The sequence below is a fragment of the Pteronotus mesoamericanus genome, unplaced genomic scaffold (assembly GCF_021234165.1).
Source record: "Pteronotus mesoamericanus isolate MK-2021 breed Mesoamerican mustached bat unplaced genomic scaffold, CSHL_Meso_final contig_90, whole genome shotgun sequence".
NCBI classification, from domain to species: domain Eukaryota; kingdom Metazoa; phylum Chordata; class Mammalia; order Chiroptera; family Mormoopidae; genus Pteronotus; species Pteronotus mesoamericanus.
This window is the reverse complement of record NW_026555277.1, coordinates 3,612,384-3,634,576: the sequence shown is the minus strand read 5'-3', so window position 1 is coordinate 3,634,576 and position 22,193 is coordinate 3,612,384. Positions and strand designations below refer to the sequence as shown.

At 40.2% G+C, this 22,193-nt stretch overlaps 1 protein-coding gene across 1 annotated transcript in view; it reads left to right on the top strand.

Annotated features, from left to right (window-relative positions):
- NYAP2 (neuronal tyrosine-phosphorylated phosphoinositide-3-kinase adaptor 2) overlaps positions 1–22,193 on the top strand; it is a 200,448-nt gene that overhangs the window by 120,832 nt on the left and 57,423 nt on the right. Inside the window, exon 4 of the mRNA XM_054586117.1 lies at positions 5,010–6,101. Coding sequence (XP_054442092.1) covers positions 5,010–6,101 — 1,092 coding nt within the window. The remainder of the gene's footprint in view (positions 1–5,009; positions 6,102–22,193) is intronic.

Below are 22,193 nucleotides of genomic sequence, written 5' to 3'. Positions count from 1 at the left end.
AGTAAGGTGATTACCAGAGGGAAAAGGAAGTAGAAAAGGGTAAAGGGTGGGGGGGTGGGAGAGAGAACGGTGCTGGAAAGAGACTTAACTCGGGGTGGTGAAAACGTAATACACGATACAGGTGATGTGTTACGGAATTGTACTATATACAATTCTATATAATATACTATAAATTTATTAACCAATGTTGCCCCAATAAATTCAATAAAAATAAATAAAAATAAAAACACACACAATAAATAAAGTATGAGATTAAAAAATTTCTTAACAGTAGCCAATAAGGAATTTATATTTCTTCCTTAGTCACATATGGTGTTTGGACTGGCTAATCTGTGAAAGCCCTTGAAATTCTGAGATTCTGTGACCAGAGACTTTCTAAGAGAGGAAATACTGACCTGTGTTGTGGCTCTTTTAACATGTCTTCAGTCAAGAACACCCACAAACACAATAGCCTGGTTTTGGAAAAGGAAACATTTATTCCAGAAAGCTAGGTTGACAAGAGAGATGGTGGATTTCCAAAATTAAGTGTGAAAGCCAGATCATCTGGGCCTGACTGAAAGCTGTGCCTGACCTTAGTTCTCAGGTATCTCATTTCAAAAATGTCATTTTCTGCTTATTCAATGCTACTGTCATACACTATTTTAAGCATTAGAATTTGTGTCCTGGAGCGGAACAGAAATTATTGCTTCTATCTTTGGACCTATTAGAAATAATTTAAAATTCATTTAATAGCAATAAAAATCACCTTTATATTATGGTTGGCTGTTAAAATTCGCAATGCAATTTTTCTTGTCTTACATTAGTAGTATTTCAGCATCTATATATATATATATATATATATATATATATATATATATATATATATCTCAAGACTATTTGTAAGTACCTTTTAAAGAAGTGACTTTTTAAGCATGAATTTTTCTTCAGTTCTTAATTCCCTAGAGTGAGGTAAAAGTACAATTAATTATGTGACAATGTTACTTAAAATTTCAGACTTCACCTTATATGGGTAAAATTTAAAAGAAAAAAACATATGACAGTTGAAACAAATTTTTATGGATCCCTGAGTTATTTACTCAGTACTTGGACTAAGGTAAGCCACATTATAAGTGGTAAGTGGAGAGAAAAAAGAGTTCATTAGAAAAGAAACTGTATCCTCCTCTGATTTTCCAGAGACAGGCATGAGACTCCAAGGGGGTATGGAATGAAAAGCAGGTAATGCTGGGAGTGGGGAGAAAAACCGTCCCAATACTGAAGGAACGAATCTGTTTATTCAATCTGATCATCTGTAATTTCCTTAATACTTTACTCTCTACATAAGCCTCAGGACTCTCATTTTAAATTGGGATTAATACACAGGAAGAGACCAGGAAACAAAATGTGCTTGCTTGAATTGTATGAGTCCGCTTGCATTCGCTGCTTCAGCACACAGGGAAGGGGAGGGGGGAGAAGCTTGCCTGTGTAACAAAGCATTTCCTGGGCAAGGATGGCTGGAGAATCGCTTCAGCTGGTGGGCAGCAGAGCAGAGAGGGGTGAGGAATCAAAAGACCAAAGCAAATGACAATGGCAAACAAAAACACATCCAGACCATGGGTTGGAATCGAATGGCAAATGTCTTGGCCCAAGTCAGAGGTTGCCGAGTCAGACTGAGAAGAACCGTAACAATAGGTCATGTGGTTGGGAGGGTGCTCCTGGGTGGCTACCTGGGAAGAGCACCTCTCTTTCACCTGTAATGTGCTCTCTGTGACACGGTTTCAGGGGTGAGGAAGTGTGGGGCTGGAGTGGGGGACAATTGTATTTAAAAGACTGGGATAGAGTTGTATTAATTCTTAAAATAACAGAGCTAGTTAAAGCACTCCAATTCCAAGGAAGAAGTTAAAACAAGTGCTCACCACTTGGCAGAAGAGGGGCCTCATGTAGGGCTTAATAAATACACAGTTAATCTAAATTAATCTTTGCCATAACAAACTATCCGAGACTAGGTGGCTTAAACAACAGAAATTTATTTTACAGTTTTTTAGACCAGAAGTCCAAGACCAAGGTGACAGCATGGTTGGTTTCTGGCGAGAGCTCTCTTCCTGGCTTGTAGAGGGCCTCCTTCTTGCTGTGCCGGCGCGTCGGGGAGAGAATGAGAGGACAAGCACACCCTCTCGTGCCTCTTCTTACAAGGGCCCTAATCCCATCTACGAGGAGGGCTCCACCTCTATGATCCCACCTAAGCCTAATTATCTCCCAAAGACCCCAGCTCCAAGTACCCTATCACTGAGGGTTAGGACTTCAACATGAACTTGGGCAAACATGATTCAGTCCATTGCAACAGTCAGTTTTGAGTATCTCAGGGTCACCATAAGAGATACCTATGATATTTTATTCGCCCTTTGTCAAACAATATTGGTACTTGGTTTGGCATTAAATTTACTCTCACAGTACAAACGGATTCTCTAAATTCCTTCTGAGCGTTTCACCTTAATTCCAACTGTATTGTGTTCTAGAACAGAACCTTCTCTTTCTTCAATCATTTTATAAATAACAAGAGTCTTTATTCCATTTTTTCCTGTTTCTTATGGCAAACAAAATGAATATAATTTGCTGACATTTTGAATGCAACCCAAGCATTGGTCTTGCTCATTCCCAAGGCAGCCTTGTAATCTACATGAAAAGAAGGCTATTGGGTCCAGGGTTGCTCACGAAGCTGCTGTTTTACTGAGTATCATGTCACTCCCAGCTCTACCACTGACCCCCTCACTTCCTGTGAATCTGGACTATCACATTCTACTGAGCCCAAGCCGTTGTTACCTGGGCTTGGGTTCAGTAGATGCTTGAATTTTGCCTGTCCTATTGCTCTCCATGCCGTTACCCATGCCTACTTTGGAATGTCTGACTTTAGTGAAGGGTCAAAGAAAACAAAAGTGAATTATAATTTAGGAGAGAGACAAACCAAAATCTTAATTCTGAGTATGACTGTTTCCATACAATGGAGTTACCCATCACATGGACACACATTAATTCCTGGCTTTAGGTGAACCCTCCATTCACAGAGCACTTCACTATTCAGACTCCCTTCCTCTGTGGACACCTCCACCCCTACACCACGCAATCCCTAGAACTCAAGAGTCAGTGGCAACTATTTTTCCAGAGCATAAGTTAGTTTACTCAGTTTAGAATGATGCACTGAGACGGAGGATCAGGAAATGAGCTTCAGGGGACTCGTCTGGGAGTGCATCTGTTCTTGGTCCTGAATCTTTCGAAGTCCCTCCAGAACTAAGTCAGCCTTGTTCAAGGATGTAAAATCTTACTCTATTTGGGCTCAGATTTGTGTATATAATCTGATGACATTTAAATTGTGAAAATTAATATGTACAATAGATTTCAATACCAAAAATACTTAAACTAGCCGAAGATACAGAGAAGAGCTGTTGGTCGCTTGGGGTCCCTCCTAAAGAATTCTCTGGGTATTTTTCACCCCATTATGTCTCCAGACTTTTTGCTCTTGGAACTAAAAGCATCCACTGCTCTACTCCCTGGAAAATGACATCTAGTTTTTTCTGAGTTAAAGGAAAGGTCTAGATACATTATCTTCAGTTCAAAAAGCTGTTTCTTTGTTGTGAGTAAAATCAACATCTTGGGCACAACAGAATGGAATATCGGAAAGCAGATATGACCTAGAAAAATGAGCAGCATGGCCACTTCTAGAATATTTGATTGGTTCCCTTTCTCTAAAGGCATGATTGATGTGTGTACAGCAGCTGCCTAACTACTCTTTGCTTCTCCTTTAGTAAGTTCCTGTGTCTTAAGTGTGCTAGTTGGTAAAAACAAAGGCAATTTCAGGTGTTTCCTGATTTGTGCCTTGACACCCTCCTCCTTGAGGCTGCAAATTATAGAGAAGCCTGTTATTTTCTCTTAGTTTTACACCTAGAAGCTATATTGTCAACTTTCATTATATGCTACCATTTACCACAAGCAACTACATTCTGCCACATTGCATAATAATGGTAATCACTGTAATCATATATCAACACAATGAGATAATGAGATAATAACAAGACTCTGGTACCTTCCCTGCGTGCTAAACAATTAATTTCAGTCACAGACATGTTGGGAGCTTGTTCCACTGCACTGTAGGTGTCAGAAGCTGGTGTTCCCTCCCAAGGACTTGGGGTGGGGGGGCGGCTTCCAGCAGGCTGTGGGATACGCTGGTCCACGTATCTGTGAGTTTCCAGGAATTATTTCTGAAGCTTACATGTCATCCTGTGGATTCTTCCCTGGCAAAATTCTCGATGTCATTCTTATGTGTCAGGACAATATATCTAATAAATTTATTCCGAGATCGCATTTGGGATATCATAAGAAATCTTACAAATAAAAACGAATACACCCTAATCAACAACACCTGAAGATTTGGAGATTAACCTGTCTGGACCCATAAGATTTTCATGTCAGTTTCCCCTGAAGTTGCAGGCCCAACCCTGTAGAAGTTACTTATCTGTACCAAAGCAGAGATTAAGTCTAGCAGGCTGAGACATTTTTATCCGAAATGAAAGCAAGATGCGATTACGGACAATAGCTACATCATTCAAAGAACTCAGTCCCCATGGTATTTTTGTGACCATTTGTGCTAACAGAAACTCTAGATTTTTTTCCCTTGAGTTTCTCTGCAAATTCATGGAAATTAGTCTTTATGAAGTTTGTAATTATTTTTATCCAACGTGCTGCATCTGAAGGTTGCTATTTAGAAATCCTGAGACAAAGGGACAAATAGTCCTGGTTTTTAATGCATCTACCAGTGTTGGATTAGTAACATTAGTTTGGGATAAGTATGACTATTTTTCTGTCATCAGGTTTTTCTAACTATAGGAAATAATCGACTTCTGTTTGAATTTTAGCCTAAGCCTCGAGTTAGGCTATCCCTCCCACCAAAAGTGTACAAGAGTAAATCTAGGTGCAAATCGTGTTCTAAAACTTTACTGGCGTATTCATCAACTTTCCTTTCCTTTTCTCTCTTTTTTTAGTTTCAGCCAAACCAAGACCCAACAGTGACGAATATTCTAAGAAGATTCCTCCTCCCAAACCGAAGCGGAACCCAAACACTCAGCTCAGCACGTCTTTCGATGAAACGTACATGAAAAAGCACGGGCCCCGGAGGACGTCGCTCCCTCGCGACCCGTCCATGTCCCAGGTCGGCAGCCCCGCGGGGGACCCCGAGGAGGAGGAGCCAGTGTACATCGAGATGGTGGGCAACATCCTCCGAGACTTCAGGAGAGAGGACGACGACCAGGGGGAGGCCGTCTACGAGGAAATGAAATACCCCATCTTTGACGACTTGGGCCAGGACTCCAAATGCGACCTTGACCATCACAGTTGCTCTTCGCAGTGTGCTACGCCCACGGTGCCTGACTTGGACTTCGCCAAGCCCTCAGTGCCATGCGCCCCCAAGGGTTCGCTCTGCGACATCCCCCCGCCCTTCCCGAACCTGCTTCCGCACAGACCGCCGCTGCTGGCCTTCCCTCCGGCCCCCGCGCAGTGCTCCCCGAATTCCGACGAGTCCCCGCTCACGCCACTGGAGGTCACCAAGCTTCCCGTGCTGGAGCACGTGTCCTACCTGAAGCAGGCCGGGGCGTCTCCGTCCGCGCCGCCCCCGCACAGCGCCGGCCACCCTAAGCTGGACAAGGACCAGGGCGGGGCCCTGGGGCCCGCCGCCGCCGCCTCCGCGCTCTCCTCGTCCCCGCCCCCGCCAGCCACTCTGTACCGAACGCAGTCCCCCCACGGCTTCCCGAAGAGCCACTCGGCCTCCCCGTCTCCGGTGAGCATGGGGCGGTCCCTCACCCCCTTGAGCCTCAAAAGGCCTCCCCCCTACGACGCCGTGCACTCTGGCAGCCTCTCAAGGAGCTCTCCCTCGGTGCCTCATTCGACCACCAGGCCCGTGTCGCAGGATGGGAGCAAGATGGTCAACGCCTCGGTCAACACCTACGGGGCGGCTCCCAGCGGCTCCCGGTCCCGGACGCCCACGAGTCCTTTGGAAGAACTAACCAGCCTCTTTACCTCGGGCCGAAGCCTGCTGAGGAAGTCGTCCAGCGGCCGCAGGTCTAAGGAACCCGCAGAGAGTAAGTGGGCAGGCGTCGCTGGCCCCGCCGGGCCGGGGGGACTTCCAATGACGCGAAGCTCTAATGCACCCGTAAGGCGAGTAGGTAGTGCGGGACGGTTCGGCCATGTAGGTGAAATCTCAAAAGGTGTTATTTTTCGTCTGCCGTGCTAAAGGAAAGTGTGATCTAAAACCAAAAGTGAACACCTGCACGGCCTAACCTCTCCATTTAAAATGAGGAATTAAAAAAAAAATAAAATGGAAAGTCTAAATTCTTTCAGTGAAAAGTCTAGGAAAACAGACACTAAAGTTTTTAGGTAACTATCTTGATTCAGAGGGAGAAATTATACATTCAAACATGGAATTGATCAATGTTAAATTTATCTTATATTAAAAGCCTGCTTGAGCTAATCTGTGTTAGAAAACTTTTGCTGGAAAGATAGCAATTTGGATGGAATTTAGTACTTTTTTTTTTAACATATGAATGACTGTATACTTTATGTTGTTATATTCTGACCTTCACTCTAGAGTAGAATAGGCTCATTGTTTCCCTTCTAAAGACATGGTAATTAGCATCTTATTCCTATCATACTTGACCCAGATCCATCCACATATAAACTAGGGGAAAATGACTAAGTGATAAATAAGAAGTGAACATTATATTTACTGCTGAATTTCAAAGACTAGTGCCTAATCTTTTTGTGAGCCCCCTAAATATATAGTAAAGTCAAAACAGATCTAGTTTTCTCAATGTCCATTTCATTAAATTATACTGCTTTCCCTTATTTAAAAATGCCTTAGGCAACTAGACTGATAATTTATCATTTATATCTCAAGTGATCCCAACACAGGATTTTGTTATTTATCTATTCATGCAGCCACGTAAAGACCTTCCCTAAAGGAACAGAAATCCTTAATAATTTTGATGATGAAGATGATGACACTCCTTAGATAATTAATATTCACTGGTAGTAATAAACCACTTGTCTATGTTTTCTTTTCTTTTTTTAATTTTGTTTACACAGAGAGATTTATGAAAGCATTAGCTGTTTAAACAATACCCCCTCAAAAAAGAAACAATGTCATTTATCTGACTAAAAGGCAACAATTTGTAATATGTTAGACATGTCTGAAGTTAAATATATCCATATGTGCCTATATCTAATTATTTTCAAAATTGAATTAAAAAGTAGGAACAACCTACTTCTAGAACAGTGATTTTCAGGTGGGACAGTTTTGTCCCCAGGGACGTTTGGCAATGTCTGGAGACATTTTTGGTTGTCAGAACAGGGAATGCTACTGAAATCCTGTGAGGTGAGGCCAGAGATGCTGCTTAACAGCCCACAGTGCATGGGACAACCCACCCCACACGCGCACACATGATTATCTGGCCCACAATGGCACCAGTCAATAATGTTGAGTTTGGGAAAACCTGATCTATATTTATTAAAGTTTTAAGTTTTGGGTTTTTTTGTTTTTTGTTTTTTGTTTTTTTACAAATAATTCAGTTTAAACACGGATCAGGTGAGGTTTTGGAGTAAGGTAAAGAAAAATCTTTTTAAAGAAAAAATTTTACTTTCAAGGATGTCATGGTAAAATTCATAGATGTTTCACCCTAGACTTGGTGAAATGATTGGATTTTTTTTCCTTACCTACGCGTTTCTTTGGATGATACTTCCCAGCTCCAGCTGGCGGCTACATCAATTAGCTAGAAAAAGTATATGCAGAAGAAATGATTAACTAATGAAGTTATTTCAAGAAAAATCCATCTGTTAGAATCAGTCTATGTGCTGTATGTCACAGACTTCTCCATTTGACTCCAAAATGAGCTTTGTGTGCTTCTAAAACAAAGCTTGTATGTGGAAAAGTGATCCAGGTTCTTTATAGCTTTTAGGGATCCGAGGACTGAATTTCTTCCCGTGTACCAACTTTTCAGACAAAGGGCATGCCCTCAGTTATTCTAACTTCAATATATTATTTTACATAAATAGAAGGGAGGGAAAATGCGGATAGCACAGATAAGTCACCTCATGCTTTTTACTTTTGACTCTGGAAGAAAATCGACACTATCAGATGCTAACAAAATCATAGGGGCTCTCAGAATCTTTCTCTAATCAAAAAGTAGACCCAAAATTGATAATAATTGAGAGTTAACCTACAATTACTATTGCAGAATGAAGATACACTCTTGTTACGCTTGCCAGATAGGATTTGTAGACGCCTGCTGAGACCGTAGGGACAGAGTAAGTGATGGGAAGTAGTATAACATTCGTGACTCCTGAGTCTCACGTGGTGTTTTTTTTTACATTTCAGGAATAAAATTAAGACTGGTATTTCTGTTCTCCATATCTCTCTGGCTTTACTGGTAATCTCAATTTTGATAATTTTCTGGTATTCAGTTTAAAGTACATTTACTCCTATTTTAATTAAAGAAAAATCAATGTCAAAATTTATGCCTTCAACTCTTATTTTAATAGTCTATAGAAGGCACACCTAATTTAATAATAATTTTGTATCTTCGAAGTTTACAATTCTTGATGGGGATAGGGCAACAGGAAGAGAGAAAATGAGATAATAGGGGTAAACTGTGGATCGGTTTTCTTACACTTTACATTTTTTAAATATGATCATCCCATTAACTGTTCTAGGAAGCATTTTTTCCAGAGTTTGATGGCACATTGTAATGTTGCTTAACTATACATGAGGTCATTTGATAGTCTCTCTAATGATGGTAATTTTGATTTGAATTGCTTATTAATATTTTTAAAATTTGTGCAGAGAGGTGGAGGATATGAGGCATATCAGAAGTGATTAACTTGTGTTTTACTGTTGTAAATTTTTGCGTGTATGTGAGAAATAGGTTAAGTGCAAACATGTTTTACAGTGAATTTGGAGATAATTTTCTGCCTTTAATTTTATCTTTCTTTTACGCGGTTTTATTTTATATACCCTTTGATTAGAACATTTAGAACACCTAGGTCATGACTGGGGCTAAAGAAGGAGCAAAGGGAAGAAGTGACGCAGGCGCATTCGTCTGGTATTGTCACGAAAAAAAGAGCAAACAGGGTGGGCGGGCATCGGCAAAGGGCTTCACCGTCCTCAACAGCAGTCCACGTTAACGGAGATGTCGAGTTTTCTGCTGTTCAGTTTCATTTTCCTCCGTTTAAAAATACTCCCATTTAAGACTTTTAGATGTTATATTTTTACGATTATAGAGATAAATGGGTTTTATAGGTGTGATGAAATAAGGTTGGGAATCAGAGGTAACCTTTGCCTTTCCATTCACTTTGTTAAAGAATACAGCAACAACATCTCCCCGAAGACATGCAAACCAAACAAAACTAAAAATCTACCCCCACACTCCCCACCATATATATACACACACACAAACACACGCACTTGTCTCCTTTTTAAGGAGGAAAAGTCACTTAAGTTGCAATGATGCCTAAAACATTAGGCACTGCCGGTGAAGCAACTGATCCAACTTACTTTTACTAATTGAAATATTAAAAGAATTTTAATTTAAAAGGATTGATTTTGGAAGGAATTTTAAAAATATATTTATTATCCCATTTTTAGGGAACAAAAAAGAAGAGTATACTAACATAATATAACCTTCTTCATGATTCAAAGTCATTGTTGTGATCCTTATTTAGTGCCCACTATGAGCTAATGCACATAAAGTGTTTAGCAAGGCGATCTGAACAGGAAGGCCTCATGTAGTCGTGACTGTCCCTGGTCCGTGATAATAGTGACACAGTATTGATAGCTTGATTATTATGATACTAAGATGTCTTCAGGGGCTATAAGAAGTTGTCGAGCTGACTAGCCCTCTACTGCTATATCATTTCAGTTCACTTAAATTGTTATATCTGTTCCTTGTGGTTTTCCCACCTCCCCCCTTTTTTCCAGTCACCCTATTGATGCATATGGCCAGTCCTCCCCTCCCTGCCTCTACCAGTCTTCTTACAGTCTTTTCCTTATTGCATTATCACACCATGAACCAGTTGTGGGCCAAGAAACCAGACACCCACACTTGTCTGAAGACCCCGTCATCTAATGTAAGTGCTTGACCTTCAGTGGAGGGATTTTTGTGACCTTTACTTTCAAAAGCCACTTTCGCCCCTTTACTAAGTCTTGAATGACATCCTTGGGTTCATATCTAAGATGGTCAGAAATGTCAACTTTCCAAAAATTGAGCTGTCCTGGAAAACATGGAATGAATGTTATTTTCTTTTAAGGGAACCCACACCTATTGTGTAGCTATTGTGAAAAATACTCTTTTTCAGTAAAATTCAGCAAACAAAATAAGTAAAGAACTTATTTTCATTCTTTTTCATTCTGGTGAAAGTAGGGGCTGACAAAGAGTGGGTAGGACAAAAGTAGGTATAGTCCTCCCTCAATATCAAAGTCTGAGGACTTTCAAGTGCCTTCTATGGTAATGGTATAGGATTTACATGTAACCTTTGAATATTCTTCCATATATTTTAAGTCATCTCTAGATCACTTGCAATACCTAATACAGGGTGGGGCAAAAGTGAGTTTACGGTTGTTCATAGGGAAAATACAGTAATAAATAATAATACAAGAATAAATTCTGTTTTGCATACTCACAACTGTAAACTACTTTTGCCCACCCTGTACAATGTAAATGCTATGTAAATAGTTGTTATACTATACAGTTTAGTGAATAAAGACAAGAAAAAAGGCCGTACATTTTCAGTACAGACACCAGCATCATAGACCTAATTGTGAAGTAAACATCAGCAACATCTTTGAATACGTGGCTGGGGAACCCATGGACACAGAGGGAGAAATGTACAGAGAAACCAAAGGAAGGGTGGAGAATAGAGTCCACAGCTGTAGGTCTCTCATTTGCTGTGGAGACTGGGTGAGCCCCCAGCCTGTGACTGCCCACTGGCAAGTGTGATGACTTGGGGCAGAACTTCTATGTCCATGGTGACTTGGAGCCACCTGGCCAGGGATGGGGGCTGGATCCCCAACCCCTGGAACACTGGAATTCTTTAATGGCATGTGGAGCCTGAGCTAGACCCATGATGCCTGAATATACCTCAGAGGGTATCATGAGGAGGATTCCAGAAAGAGCTGACAAGACCCAGGCCTGTAGGCTCTGTTAAGCGTCCCCTTTGTTGGCCCCCTCCTTATGTTTGCTGGTTGCCTCCCTGCTCAGGGTCCGACACTGTGCTCTCAGACTGGTTTCTGCCTTAAGAAGGCTCCGTCCAATACTCAGAAGGAAAATGGAGCCACGTCTGGGTTAAGATGATGCCCTCGGGCCAGACCATGGGGGCCATGGGGTCAGGCTCCAGAGAAAGTTCTCAGGTTATTCAAAGCAGCACAGATAAAAGACATTGAAAGCTTAATGATCCATGCATTTCCTGCATCATATTCATTTGAATATTGGTAAAAATACAGATTCCTGAGCTTTACCACAGACAATTCTGTGAGAAAATCTGGGCAGTAGGCCTGAGTTGTAGACTATATAATAATTACAACCCCAGGAATATTTATGCTTCTTATCACCACTAACTGAGGGACATATGGCTAATTATGAGCAATACCATTTACCTGTATGCAAGAGAAATCTATAACTTTGTTTTTATCTAACAAAGTCAAAACTAGAATTTATGTAATAGTAAGAGAGAGGGAAGAAAGTAACCTACAGACGGGTCGAAATGATGAGTGTTTTCCTTAAGTGCTGATTGGGGGGCGTCTGGCAGAGAAGACCGGGGCATTTGAGTGGATCAACGGGGAAAACAATTTCTCTCCCTAAAGAGTCTCCCAGGGACATTGAGCGTTTAACAGCGGAGCATATGGTGGGTCATCTGTGAGTAACGTCCGTTCTTGTTCTTCGTTAGGACCTCCGTTGCAGGCACGCCAGGCCTGCTCCGTGTCCTGTCTCAGTATCCCTCACCAGTTAAGTTTGGGAATCACTGGTGAGGGCCGTTTCAGGCAGGGGCTGACACGTCTGGTCAGACAGGTAGAGAGACCCGTGGGGGCCAGGGTGGCAACCGTTCTTACCCCACAGATCTGTTTAGATGGGCCCAGACCATTTAAGGGGCAAGACTAGCCAGCACATAACGGGGTCTTGACTCAGAACAAGGGTGTGTTATCTAGAGAGGACACCCAGGCACAGGATCTAGTCAGTGAAGGAGAGGAGACAGAACACTGTGACTCAAGGGCCAGGCAGGAGAATGGAAGTCCGCATGGTGGGACCCTGGAAGACGGCGGTGGGGCGGTGGGTGGGGAGGGGTGTTCTGAGAGTAATGAGGAGCTCTTGCTGTTGGGACTGGGCCAGTGGTCTTGGGAGTTTGAGCTGACACTGCTAATGGGGAGATGAAGCGACAAGGTTTCTTAAAAAATGGTATTTGTCTCAGGAACGTTATCAAGACAAACTAAGCCCAGGGCGGGATGCACCAAAGAAGCAAGCACTGAGAACCCGGGGGGCGAGTGCAGTATCCAACCTTCCCCTTGCAAATGCGTCCATAACAACAGTAGCACACCCTTTAGTGCCATTTACTCCGTATCAGAAGCTGTCCTGAGCATCTTACATGTATCCAGTCCTCATTGCACTACTCCAAGGCAAGTGGCTTAACATCGTCATTTTAAAAACGGAAGAAACAGAGGCACAACTTACCCAGGGTCACATAGGCTGTAAATCTGGAACTTGCACCCAGTTTATTTAGCTCCAGAGTTTTTCGTCTTAATGATACTCTATCTACACTTGGCTGATCTCCCCAACTTTTTCCTCTTCCCTGATGCCATTTACGTGTAGTAGTATCCATCAAGGCTCTAATGACTCATGGGCTTATCATTCCCAGGACTATCTGTTTAATAAGAGAAAGCTGAATTTGTGCCTAAGTGGCCTGGACCACTGAGTGATTGTCAGCAATTTAGGAAGGGGGTGGAAAACATTTCAGCATCCTCCCAAATTCACTCTGGAACATCCTAGCCACTCCCCTGGGCTCTTCTGTAAGCCCCGGGTTCTGAGCTGCTCCTGATGACATATGGTCTGCCTGGTGGGCCTTGGGATCTCCTAAATGACCTGGCAAAGAAATGGAGTGCTCACCCCCCTGCCTCTGGGCCTACCTTAAGGACGCACGTGTACGTTTCCGTGGCCTGCGAGATTTCAGTAGTGACCTACCAACTAGGTGGTTCTACCTCAGGAGTGTAGGGCTTTTATCTTTAGCTGCTGGCATCTTGTCCACAAATGCAGTAGCTTGATGGCTTGTGGCTACCCCAGGGGAAAAAAACATTCCATGGATCAAAAAACCCCAGCCAATGGCAATGAGGGCTCTAGCATCACTAACCTAGAAACTGTTGTAGTAAAACAAACAGAAACTCTGAAAAAGCCCTGTGCAAAATGCTTTTGAGCATTGCCTCGTTCGCCTTCAGACTTGTGTTCATGGCTCGTGGGCAGAATCAGACACTTGTCTTTAAAATTAAAAATAAATACAGTGATGGCCAGAAGGAAGTGGGGTGGGGGCTGGGTGGTGGTGGCATAAACAGAGGACAATGGGGACATCGTTATAGTGTCAACAATAAAAATAAAGTTAAAGAATAAATGCAGGTCTGCAAGAGCACCCTGGCCTATATAATTATTATTATTTTTAAAGCTAAACAATTTTCTTTCAGGACAGTGCGGTTCACTAAAGTATAAGCCAAATCCCTTGATTTTGAAAATGCATATGACTTCTTGGTTAATTGGGACCATGACATTGTCTTTTTTCCTCGTTCAGTTTCTCCTAGGATTGAAATATGGAATCACTGAAGGAGACATAATTTCATAAATAATTACTCACCTTTCTGAGACTAAACTGCAGCTGTCTTTGATTGATGTAGGCAGACGTGTTTATCCCTTGTGTTTATATTCTCTGGCTGCTGAACCTTTAAGTGCAATTGCTTGTCAGCAATTTAATCAGCAATTCTCTCCATTAAGAAAGAAGCCTCTCTTAGATTTATAAAATGCGGAAACATTTTCAATTCAGAAATAAAGCTACAACAGACTTTTTTTTTTCCAATCGAGATTCCCTCAGTTGTATTTAATTTTACACACATGAAATGTACTAAGACAGATTTCTTTCCCTCTTGTGGAATACCTCAAACAGAAAATATGATTTCTGATTTGTGTTCACTATTATATGTATTCCACTCTTTGACATCTGTAAGTAATAATAATGCTAGGTATAAGTAGGGGTGCCTATTGGACATGTCATACTCCCCCGTTTGCCCTATATTCTGACTAAATATGATCTAGGAGGCTAGGACAGGGGCTGAAGGTCACAAGATGTGGCTTCCATCTTGGCTCAAACACTGAAAAGCTTTGAGACTTTGGATTAGTCAGCTCATCTCTTCATGCCTCAGTGTTTTCACTTTTCAAATGAAAATATTAGATATTAAAAGTGTGAGTCTCTCCTGGCTGTGTTTGATGCTTCTGTGGATTACTGGATGGCCTATAGATTCCCAAATAAATGAGCCTCTTCCTTCCTCTCAGGCCTCTTGACTGATGTTCTCTTTTGTTGAAAGGACTTCCTCAGTAACACTATAAAACAAAATCTAATTCTTGTATCCCTGCTAAGAGTCTGTTTGCTGTTTTGTAGAGATTTTTTTAATGCTATTGTCTGTAAGTAATCTCTCCTTCAAATTCTGAGAATATTGTGTCATAGTATGTGCCTTACAAAGTTTATTTTTGTCTTTTTCATCATTAAGACCAATGGCCAGGGAAGATAGAGGCCATACCTTTTTATTAGTATTTTATTTCATGTAACACCTGACCCAATGCAAGATTTCATAAAATTGATACATGATAAGTATTTATGGAACTTGTTGCGAATTCATAGGCATGGTGGCTTGAGAGGGCTAGTGAAATTGAGGACACAAAAGCCACATGAGAAATGTTTGACCATTAAGTGAAAAAAAAAAAAGATTAAAAGAAGAAAAGAAATTAGGTCCTATGACTTAGAAAATTCCACACTGAAATCAACAAAGTTATTCATCCAAAAAGGAACTATGCTGAATGCTAAATTCATTGCTTATGCTCTTGTATCCTATTTTTAAAAATGCCCATTCCATTGTAGGCAGATTTATTAGGGAATAGATATAAAGAATATAGCCATAAAGCATTTAAATATAGACCATTTTGTAGATGTCAAATTATCATCAGTTTCTGTATAAGAGACTGAGCTATGAAAAGGATCATTTCTCAATATTTGAAGGTAAAAAGATGGATTTTTAAAAGAAAATAATAGAAACCAACATGTTAAAGAAGGGATTCCAACCTGATTCACATTATTCATTACTGAACTCAGTTAGTAAAGAGTGAGAGAAACCCACTTCACTAAGTCGTTTGACTCCTTGGGTGGGAAGGCAGTGCATGAATCCAGGGAGCGATCATGATGTGACTGGTGGTCTTAAATGCTTGGGCGCCCAGGTAAAAATAGGTTTAAGTTATAAAACATTTGAAGAGATTGTCTTAACTCTCAAAAAACTTATTTTTCAGAACTCAGTAAATGGGTGGCAATTCCAAATTTAATGAGTGTCTAGAGTGGTGTATGGCATTTCTCGGTTGAAGCAAACGCATTATTGCTGTGAGCTGATGGTAGCTAGGTTAATTAAATGCTTCACTCCTGGTGGACTAACCAATCAACTGGAGAAGTTGTGCTATTCGTATTCTCAAATGGAAGGAGTCAAAATACTAAGGAGAATCCGAGAGGGGAGGAGGGAGTGATAGTACAGCGAATTTTAAAACAGGACATCTTTTCTAGCTATGTGTACCCAGAGCTGAGAACTTAGAGGAGATATTTTATATCCAGAAGTCTATAACATTATCTGACAATTGATGATGGAGGGTAAACTTCCTCCTACATTTTCTTCTGGTAAACTTTCAGTTGCATTCAATAAAAGAGCACTTTTTAATTTTATTTTTTATTGTTGCATCAATTCTTTTGTTATAAACTTAAATGATAAAATTAAGTCAAGTTAAAAAAAAAACAGATAGAAAACAAAAGGTAGAAAGAGTCAGCAGGTAGAGAATGGGGGCATTTGCGTATTGTTGAGTCCTAGGTCCAACCATAATGCTATGGGCAGTAATTTTAATGTAGCCTTGTTCCTATGACACAAATAAGAAATCTAGGTTCCCAGGAACTAGAAGACTGGGGAAGCATTGAGATGTCAGCAGCTTCTAACAAAATGACCAGAGCTGAAGTGAAGCATTTCTCTCTTTAAGTTATCACATTATGAATATCAAAGTTGCCTCTATATTTACAATCTAGTTTCACACTTTCATTGATTGGTTATTAGCCCCTTACCAGTGATTAATGGCAAGAGATACAAGTCAAAGTGAGCTGTTTGTCAATTCCACCAAAGAGAAATTTCAAACCTAAAAATTGAAAACAGATTGCCTCACAGTGGTCCTTCTTGGTTGATTGATGATGTCACTTTAAGCCTGCAGAATGCACTTTGGTTTCTAAACCAAGTTATGTAAATTATCATTTAATGTAAACTATAGTAAAATTGTCCATTGATGTATCAGCAAAAAACAGCTTGATTCTACATCCAGCCATGATTCTCCCATTTTCCTCTCATGGCCAAACCACTGACATGAAAATTTTGGATTTGCTGCCTCCATTTCTTGTCCCTCATTTCATCCTTGATTTCCTACAATTCAGTTTCCTCTTCTGCTCACTCCAGAGTCACTCAGAGCTCCCTTATTGGTCTTTGGCCTTGGTCTCTTCTCACTCTTCATTGTCTTAACTTCACAGAATGGCTGAGGTTGTTGGTTGCTCTATCTGAAGACATTTCTCTTGGTTTCACGCAGTATGACACACTCATTAGTAGTCTCTTTTGGGCTCTGCCAGCTTCCTTTTGAGAAGCTCTGCTCCTTCATCTAAGTACATAAGGAAAGCTCTTTGAACAACAACGCTAACACAGGGCTGTGAATAGTATGTAAATGTTCGCCTCCCCAACTAAATTGTCAGCACACAATGCTGAGTCCTTTATTGCAGCTTCTAGCACATTTTCTGGCACAAAGTCCACTTCACATGTGTTCCTTGAATGATCAACAGCCTTTTGATTAACATGGGTAAGTGTGTATCTAACCTCCACAATTAAATGGCAAGTTTTGGGGAGCAAAAACTATATATTTATTAAGCGCTTATAGTCTCTATGACTGTGTTTTGCATAATTAATTTATATTTGTAGATTTATTGATTTTACCAAAGCTAACATTTTATTAGTAGCAAAGTCTAATAGGACTATCATGATTTCCAAATACTGAAAATAACCTGAGTTTTGTACAGGATACCAAGATCAACCCTAGTTAAGATGTTTCAGAAATAAATACTCTAGGAATTTCAGTGGAGAACCCATGTTTAGATGACTTTTATATAAAGTTGTCAGAAGGGAAATCAATCCTGTTACTGATTGAGGAAAGCAGACTGCACTCAGCAAGAAAAATGAAAGCAAGAATTCATAATCTAAATAGTTTATAAAAGAATTAAGGTAGCATCCATGAAAATAACATGGCATAGATTTTCACTTGATGGTGCTGTTAAGATACCACATTGTAGAGAGAACCTTATTGGCTAGGTTGTACATGGTGTTGGGTATGGCCCTTTCACTATTTAATTTCCAGGAGATAATAAGGAAGCTAAAAATGTATTGTCATATCATTACCTTTGTTTTGAAAAATTTCTTTTTTTGACCATCTTAAAAAACAATTTCATTGTAATGGAAGACAGATCAGGGAGTCACTGGAGGTTTGCGTATGGAAAGAAACTCAGGAGGCAAATGTCCTTGGGTCCAAAGATGCACTTGCCTCTGAAGAGCTGTGTTTTCAGGGCAAGGCAAACTCTCCAAGTCTCAGTTGTTTTGTTTCCTACTTTCCTCACAGGATTGTGGTAAAAAATTAAAGAATATAGTATATAGGAAGAGACCTTGTAAAAAATAAATTGCTGTGCAATTCTGAGAGATGACTGACTTTTAGATATTTGTGGAGAAAGTAAGTATTTTATTAAAAATGAAGTAAGGTCAAAAGGAATTACATTTTTAGACATTCCATATTGTCTGCACAACTCTCTTCAGTTAGGCTTGGATAAAGGAACTGACATCTTAAGTGGATCATCCAAGAGCCGATGTGAGGAGCATGAAGCGTTGGTGAGAATGTAAGCCACTCTCCGTTCCCTCAGGAGGCAGGCTGTTTGACGGTTTCTGGATGATATCTGAGCATTGAGGGAGGAGGGACAGAACGCCCGATGAAGTACAGTTGCCCTTTCCATACAAAAAACAGCTCCGAGGACAAAGAGGCCTTCTTCATTGTACAGAAGGGTGGGCAGCGTTACCAGGTGATTGTGAAAGATGATTTATCAGCAAAAGAGAAAGTTCAATATAGCTTTACAAATGAAAAACATTTGATACGTTTTTCAAATGTAATGAATATTTTAATCATTTGATTACAGATGCTTTATCTTTTAAATAAGAGCTTTGCTTCCAGAAAGGTATAGGCATTAACCAATGAATAAAGTGGAAACCAATGAGAACCAACGTACCTACTATAAAAAAAATAGTATTGTTGATGGAGGGTGATTTAAAGGGTCATTTGTGAGGGATTGCTTCTAAGCAGATTCAAAAGGAATCTCTTTTCCTTCTAAAGCGGTTAGTCATCATGAGAAAAAAATTAAAGTTAACACTTGAAAAATACAGCATAGAAAACAACAACAAACACTGAAATTTTGTATGAAAACGTGTACAACTAGACATACAGAAGGGATGCGAACCTCCTACCTAATGATTAACTAGTACCAGAGGCAAGGCACGAAGTGACCATCGGTGAGATTTCTCATAAATCAAAGGTTACAGACTCAGAAATAGCTGTTGAAATACTTCATTGTCAATTTTCTCATTTTGTATTAACTTGCATGGCTTCCCTAGTAAAGTCTTTATCCAGATGCTAATTAGGCAGAGGTTTGCTTTGCACATCCAATGCTTAATATTCACCCCTCAGAGTTCAATGAAACCTGCAGGCTTCCTAGGTAAAAGCAGGCCTGACCCACTTCCCTGCGAAATCAATGGGAAACTCACACAGACTCACAAGAAGCTGACATTTCAGGCCAGCTCCTAATCTGTGTGGGCGCAAAACGTGTTTTGCTGCACTTCACAATTCTTTATGAATTTTAAAAGTTCGTCTAGGAATAGAGAAGTCTGTGGAGGCCATGGAGCCCGATGAGGGGGCCATGCCTGAGTGTTGTGTCCCTAGGGGGTTTGGGAGCCCACGGAGCTGCCCCATTTGTAGAGCTTCCAGTTAACAGCAACCTCCGGGTCCAGAGTTGAGGAAGGAAAAGAAAGGCCTAAACGGCACCCACTCACATTCAGATATAATCTACTAAGAAGCAAAACGGAACCTATCAGAGGAAGGTTTTCAGATACCTGTATTCCCAGGCTTTGACAGTGAAAACATAGAGTGTATGGCAAACCTTTGTGGAGGCTCATATGTCAGAGAGCTGAATTGTAGGATGTGAAATAGGAACAAAAACAAAACCAGCTGGACAGGGGAGTTGTCAGGGCAGCGAGCACGCTGGGCCTCCATCTGGGAAGGGGTTCCTGCTAAGGAGCAAGTGAGTTCCCTTCGGGTGGTAATATGCAGTCACGTAAAGGGGTCCGTGTGAGACCTGGTGGAGGGGGAGGGTCAGCCTTATGCTAAGTTCTGGAATACTAGCTACAGTGGGGTGAGCCTGTTAAACTAATGGAGGAAGTACTGTTCAGTGTACATGTCTTTTACTTCCTTGGTTAAGTTTATTTCCAATTATTTTATTCTTTTTGATGCTATGAATACATAAATACATAAATATTTCAGCAGTGTATATGCATGCATTCAATCTTTTATTCATTCAGTGAGCATTGATAAAATGCCTACTGTGTACCAGGTACTATTCCTGGTGCTAGAATGTTTAATTTGAAACGTCAGTCAAGGATTCAAATGAAGATGAGAGATACATTTATTAATAGAGCACCTTCTGAGGCAAGATTTGGCAGCCAAAAATATGATTACAAAAATGTACATAGTAAAGAAGATGGGCAGATTGAGAACTGAGCATTTTAGGCAGGTGTTCTGTTCCTCTTTCTCCCTTGCTTCTATGTTGTTCCTTTCTGGCCCTCCCGGCCTGTGTCACAACACTGTCTTAGGGTCTGAAGTCCACAAAGCCTGGGAATCCAGGACTCACCCCAGCGGCTTGGGTTGGGAGACGCTTAGGAGAGGACTGTTTTTGTTTGAGACATAATTTTCATCTACAACAACTTGTATTACAGTAGCGCTCTCTCTTCCTCCTATTTTTTTTCTTTTTTTGTGCCTTTCTTCCTATTCTTTAACCCATCAGCCTAATCCAAAACAATGGATATTATAATTCTCTCTGGTCTTATTCATCATCCAGATTGATTTCGTCACAAAGAAGTGTGCTACCAAATAACTTATGAAGCAAGATACCACAGTAATAAAAAGTCTCGCAGATGTCAGAAATGAGAAATAACATTTAATTCAAGTCCTGGTTGTGTTTTTCATTTAATTTACAAAAAAGAAAAAAAAAAGAAAAACAACTTTATTCCTGAGCCATGTTGTGATTAAACTGCTCATACATGTATGTGTGTACATTTGAAAGACAATGAAGAAAAAAAGAATGACAGGAGTTGAAAGAAGGGAACAGGTGCCATGCACCTGATGTAAAAGGAAGCTGAAAAAAAATGACAACAAAAGATAAGGAGGGAGGGAGGGATAAATGAATGATACTGCTACATAAAACCTCCATGAGAAAAACTCATTTCTTACCTTCCTTGGTTCCAAAGAAAATAGTGAAGAATAACACCATTGACTCCCTGCTTTTTGTTCTTTGACCATGATTTTCATAGTAGAAGCTTAATAAATATTTACTAGATCTTAGAAATAGTCCTGTTTAACTCCTTCATATTTACAAACTGAAATCCAAAGAGCTTCAATTACTTGAAAGTATAATGTTGTGTAGAAGCACAATCTGAAACGAGTTCTAGCCTTTCTAAGTCCCTTCTAAATATTGATATCAACATTTAAATAATTTCTGTTGGTTTTGCCTATATTTTTACTTGATCTTCTTGACTAGCCACTTAAAATAACATTTTAGCCCTAGCTGGTGTGGCTCAGTGTATTGATCATTGGCCTAAGAAGTGAAAGGTCGCTGGTTAGATTCCTCGTCAGAGCACATGCCTGGGTTGCAGGCTATGTCCCTAGTTGGAGGTGTGTAAGAGGCAACCGATTGATGTTTCTCTCCCTCGCTTTCTTCCTCCACTCCCCTCTCTCTACAAATAAATAAAATCTTTTCTAAAATTAATAAAATACCATTTTGGAGGGGGAATCAAAAGTCTCCTTGGAGACTTCCCAAACAGGTGTTGTTTTTCTTTCAAATTTAAATGATTATTTTCCCCCAGAATACTATAAAAAAATTTCAGATTGGTCAACAACAATTCCCAAATACCATTTATTTCTCTAACCACATTTATCTAGAGAACTGGTGAATTAAAATCATCAAGAAACGTAGTACTGTATATATTCAGTTCTGTAGCCATCGGTAAATTTCCCTTAGAAGGTTTAATATTCCTGCCTTGTTTTTCCTATAAAACCATAATAGCTCTGACTTCTTTAATATCCCCCCAATACACCTATTAATAACTGTGATTACAACAATCTAAGTTTTTTCATTTACTTTGATAGAAATGAAATATTCTTACTACCCTTTGTGATGGAGAAATTATTCTTAGCATTTAGTGTTTGCTTCAGAAACATTTATGAATATATTTTCAGAATTACATCTTTCAGGAAAAATGGAAATGATATTTTTCTTCCCATGCATTAATATTTTTAGTGCCTGAATGCCTCTGTTTCTTTTACAGAAGATTAAAGCATTTTTCCATCTGCCTGTTAAAATGATTTGAGTCTTAATTAAAGTTGATTGCACCTGTGCATATATTCGACTACCCACACACCTCCCACCTACCAGCGGAAAGCTTGTCTTTCCCTCAAAAATTAAGAGAGGGAACTATGACCTTTAAAAAAAACTCATAGGCATAGAAAACAGAT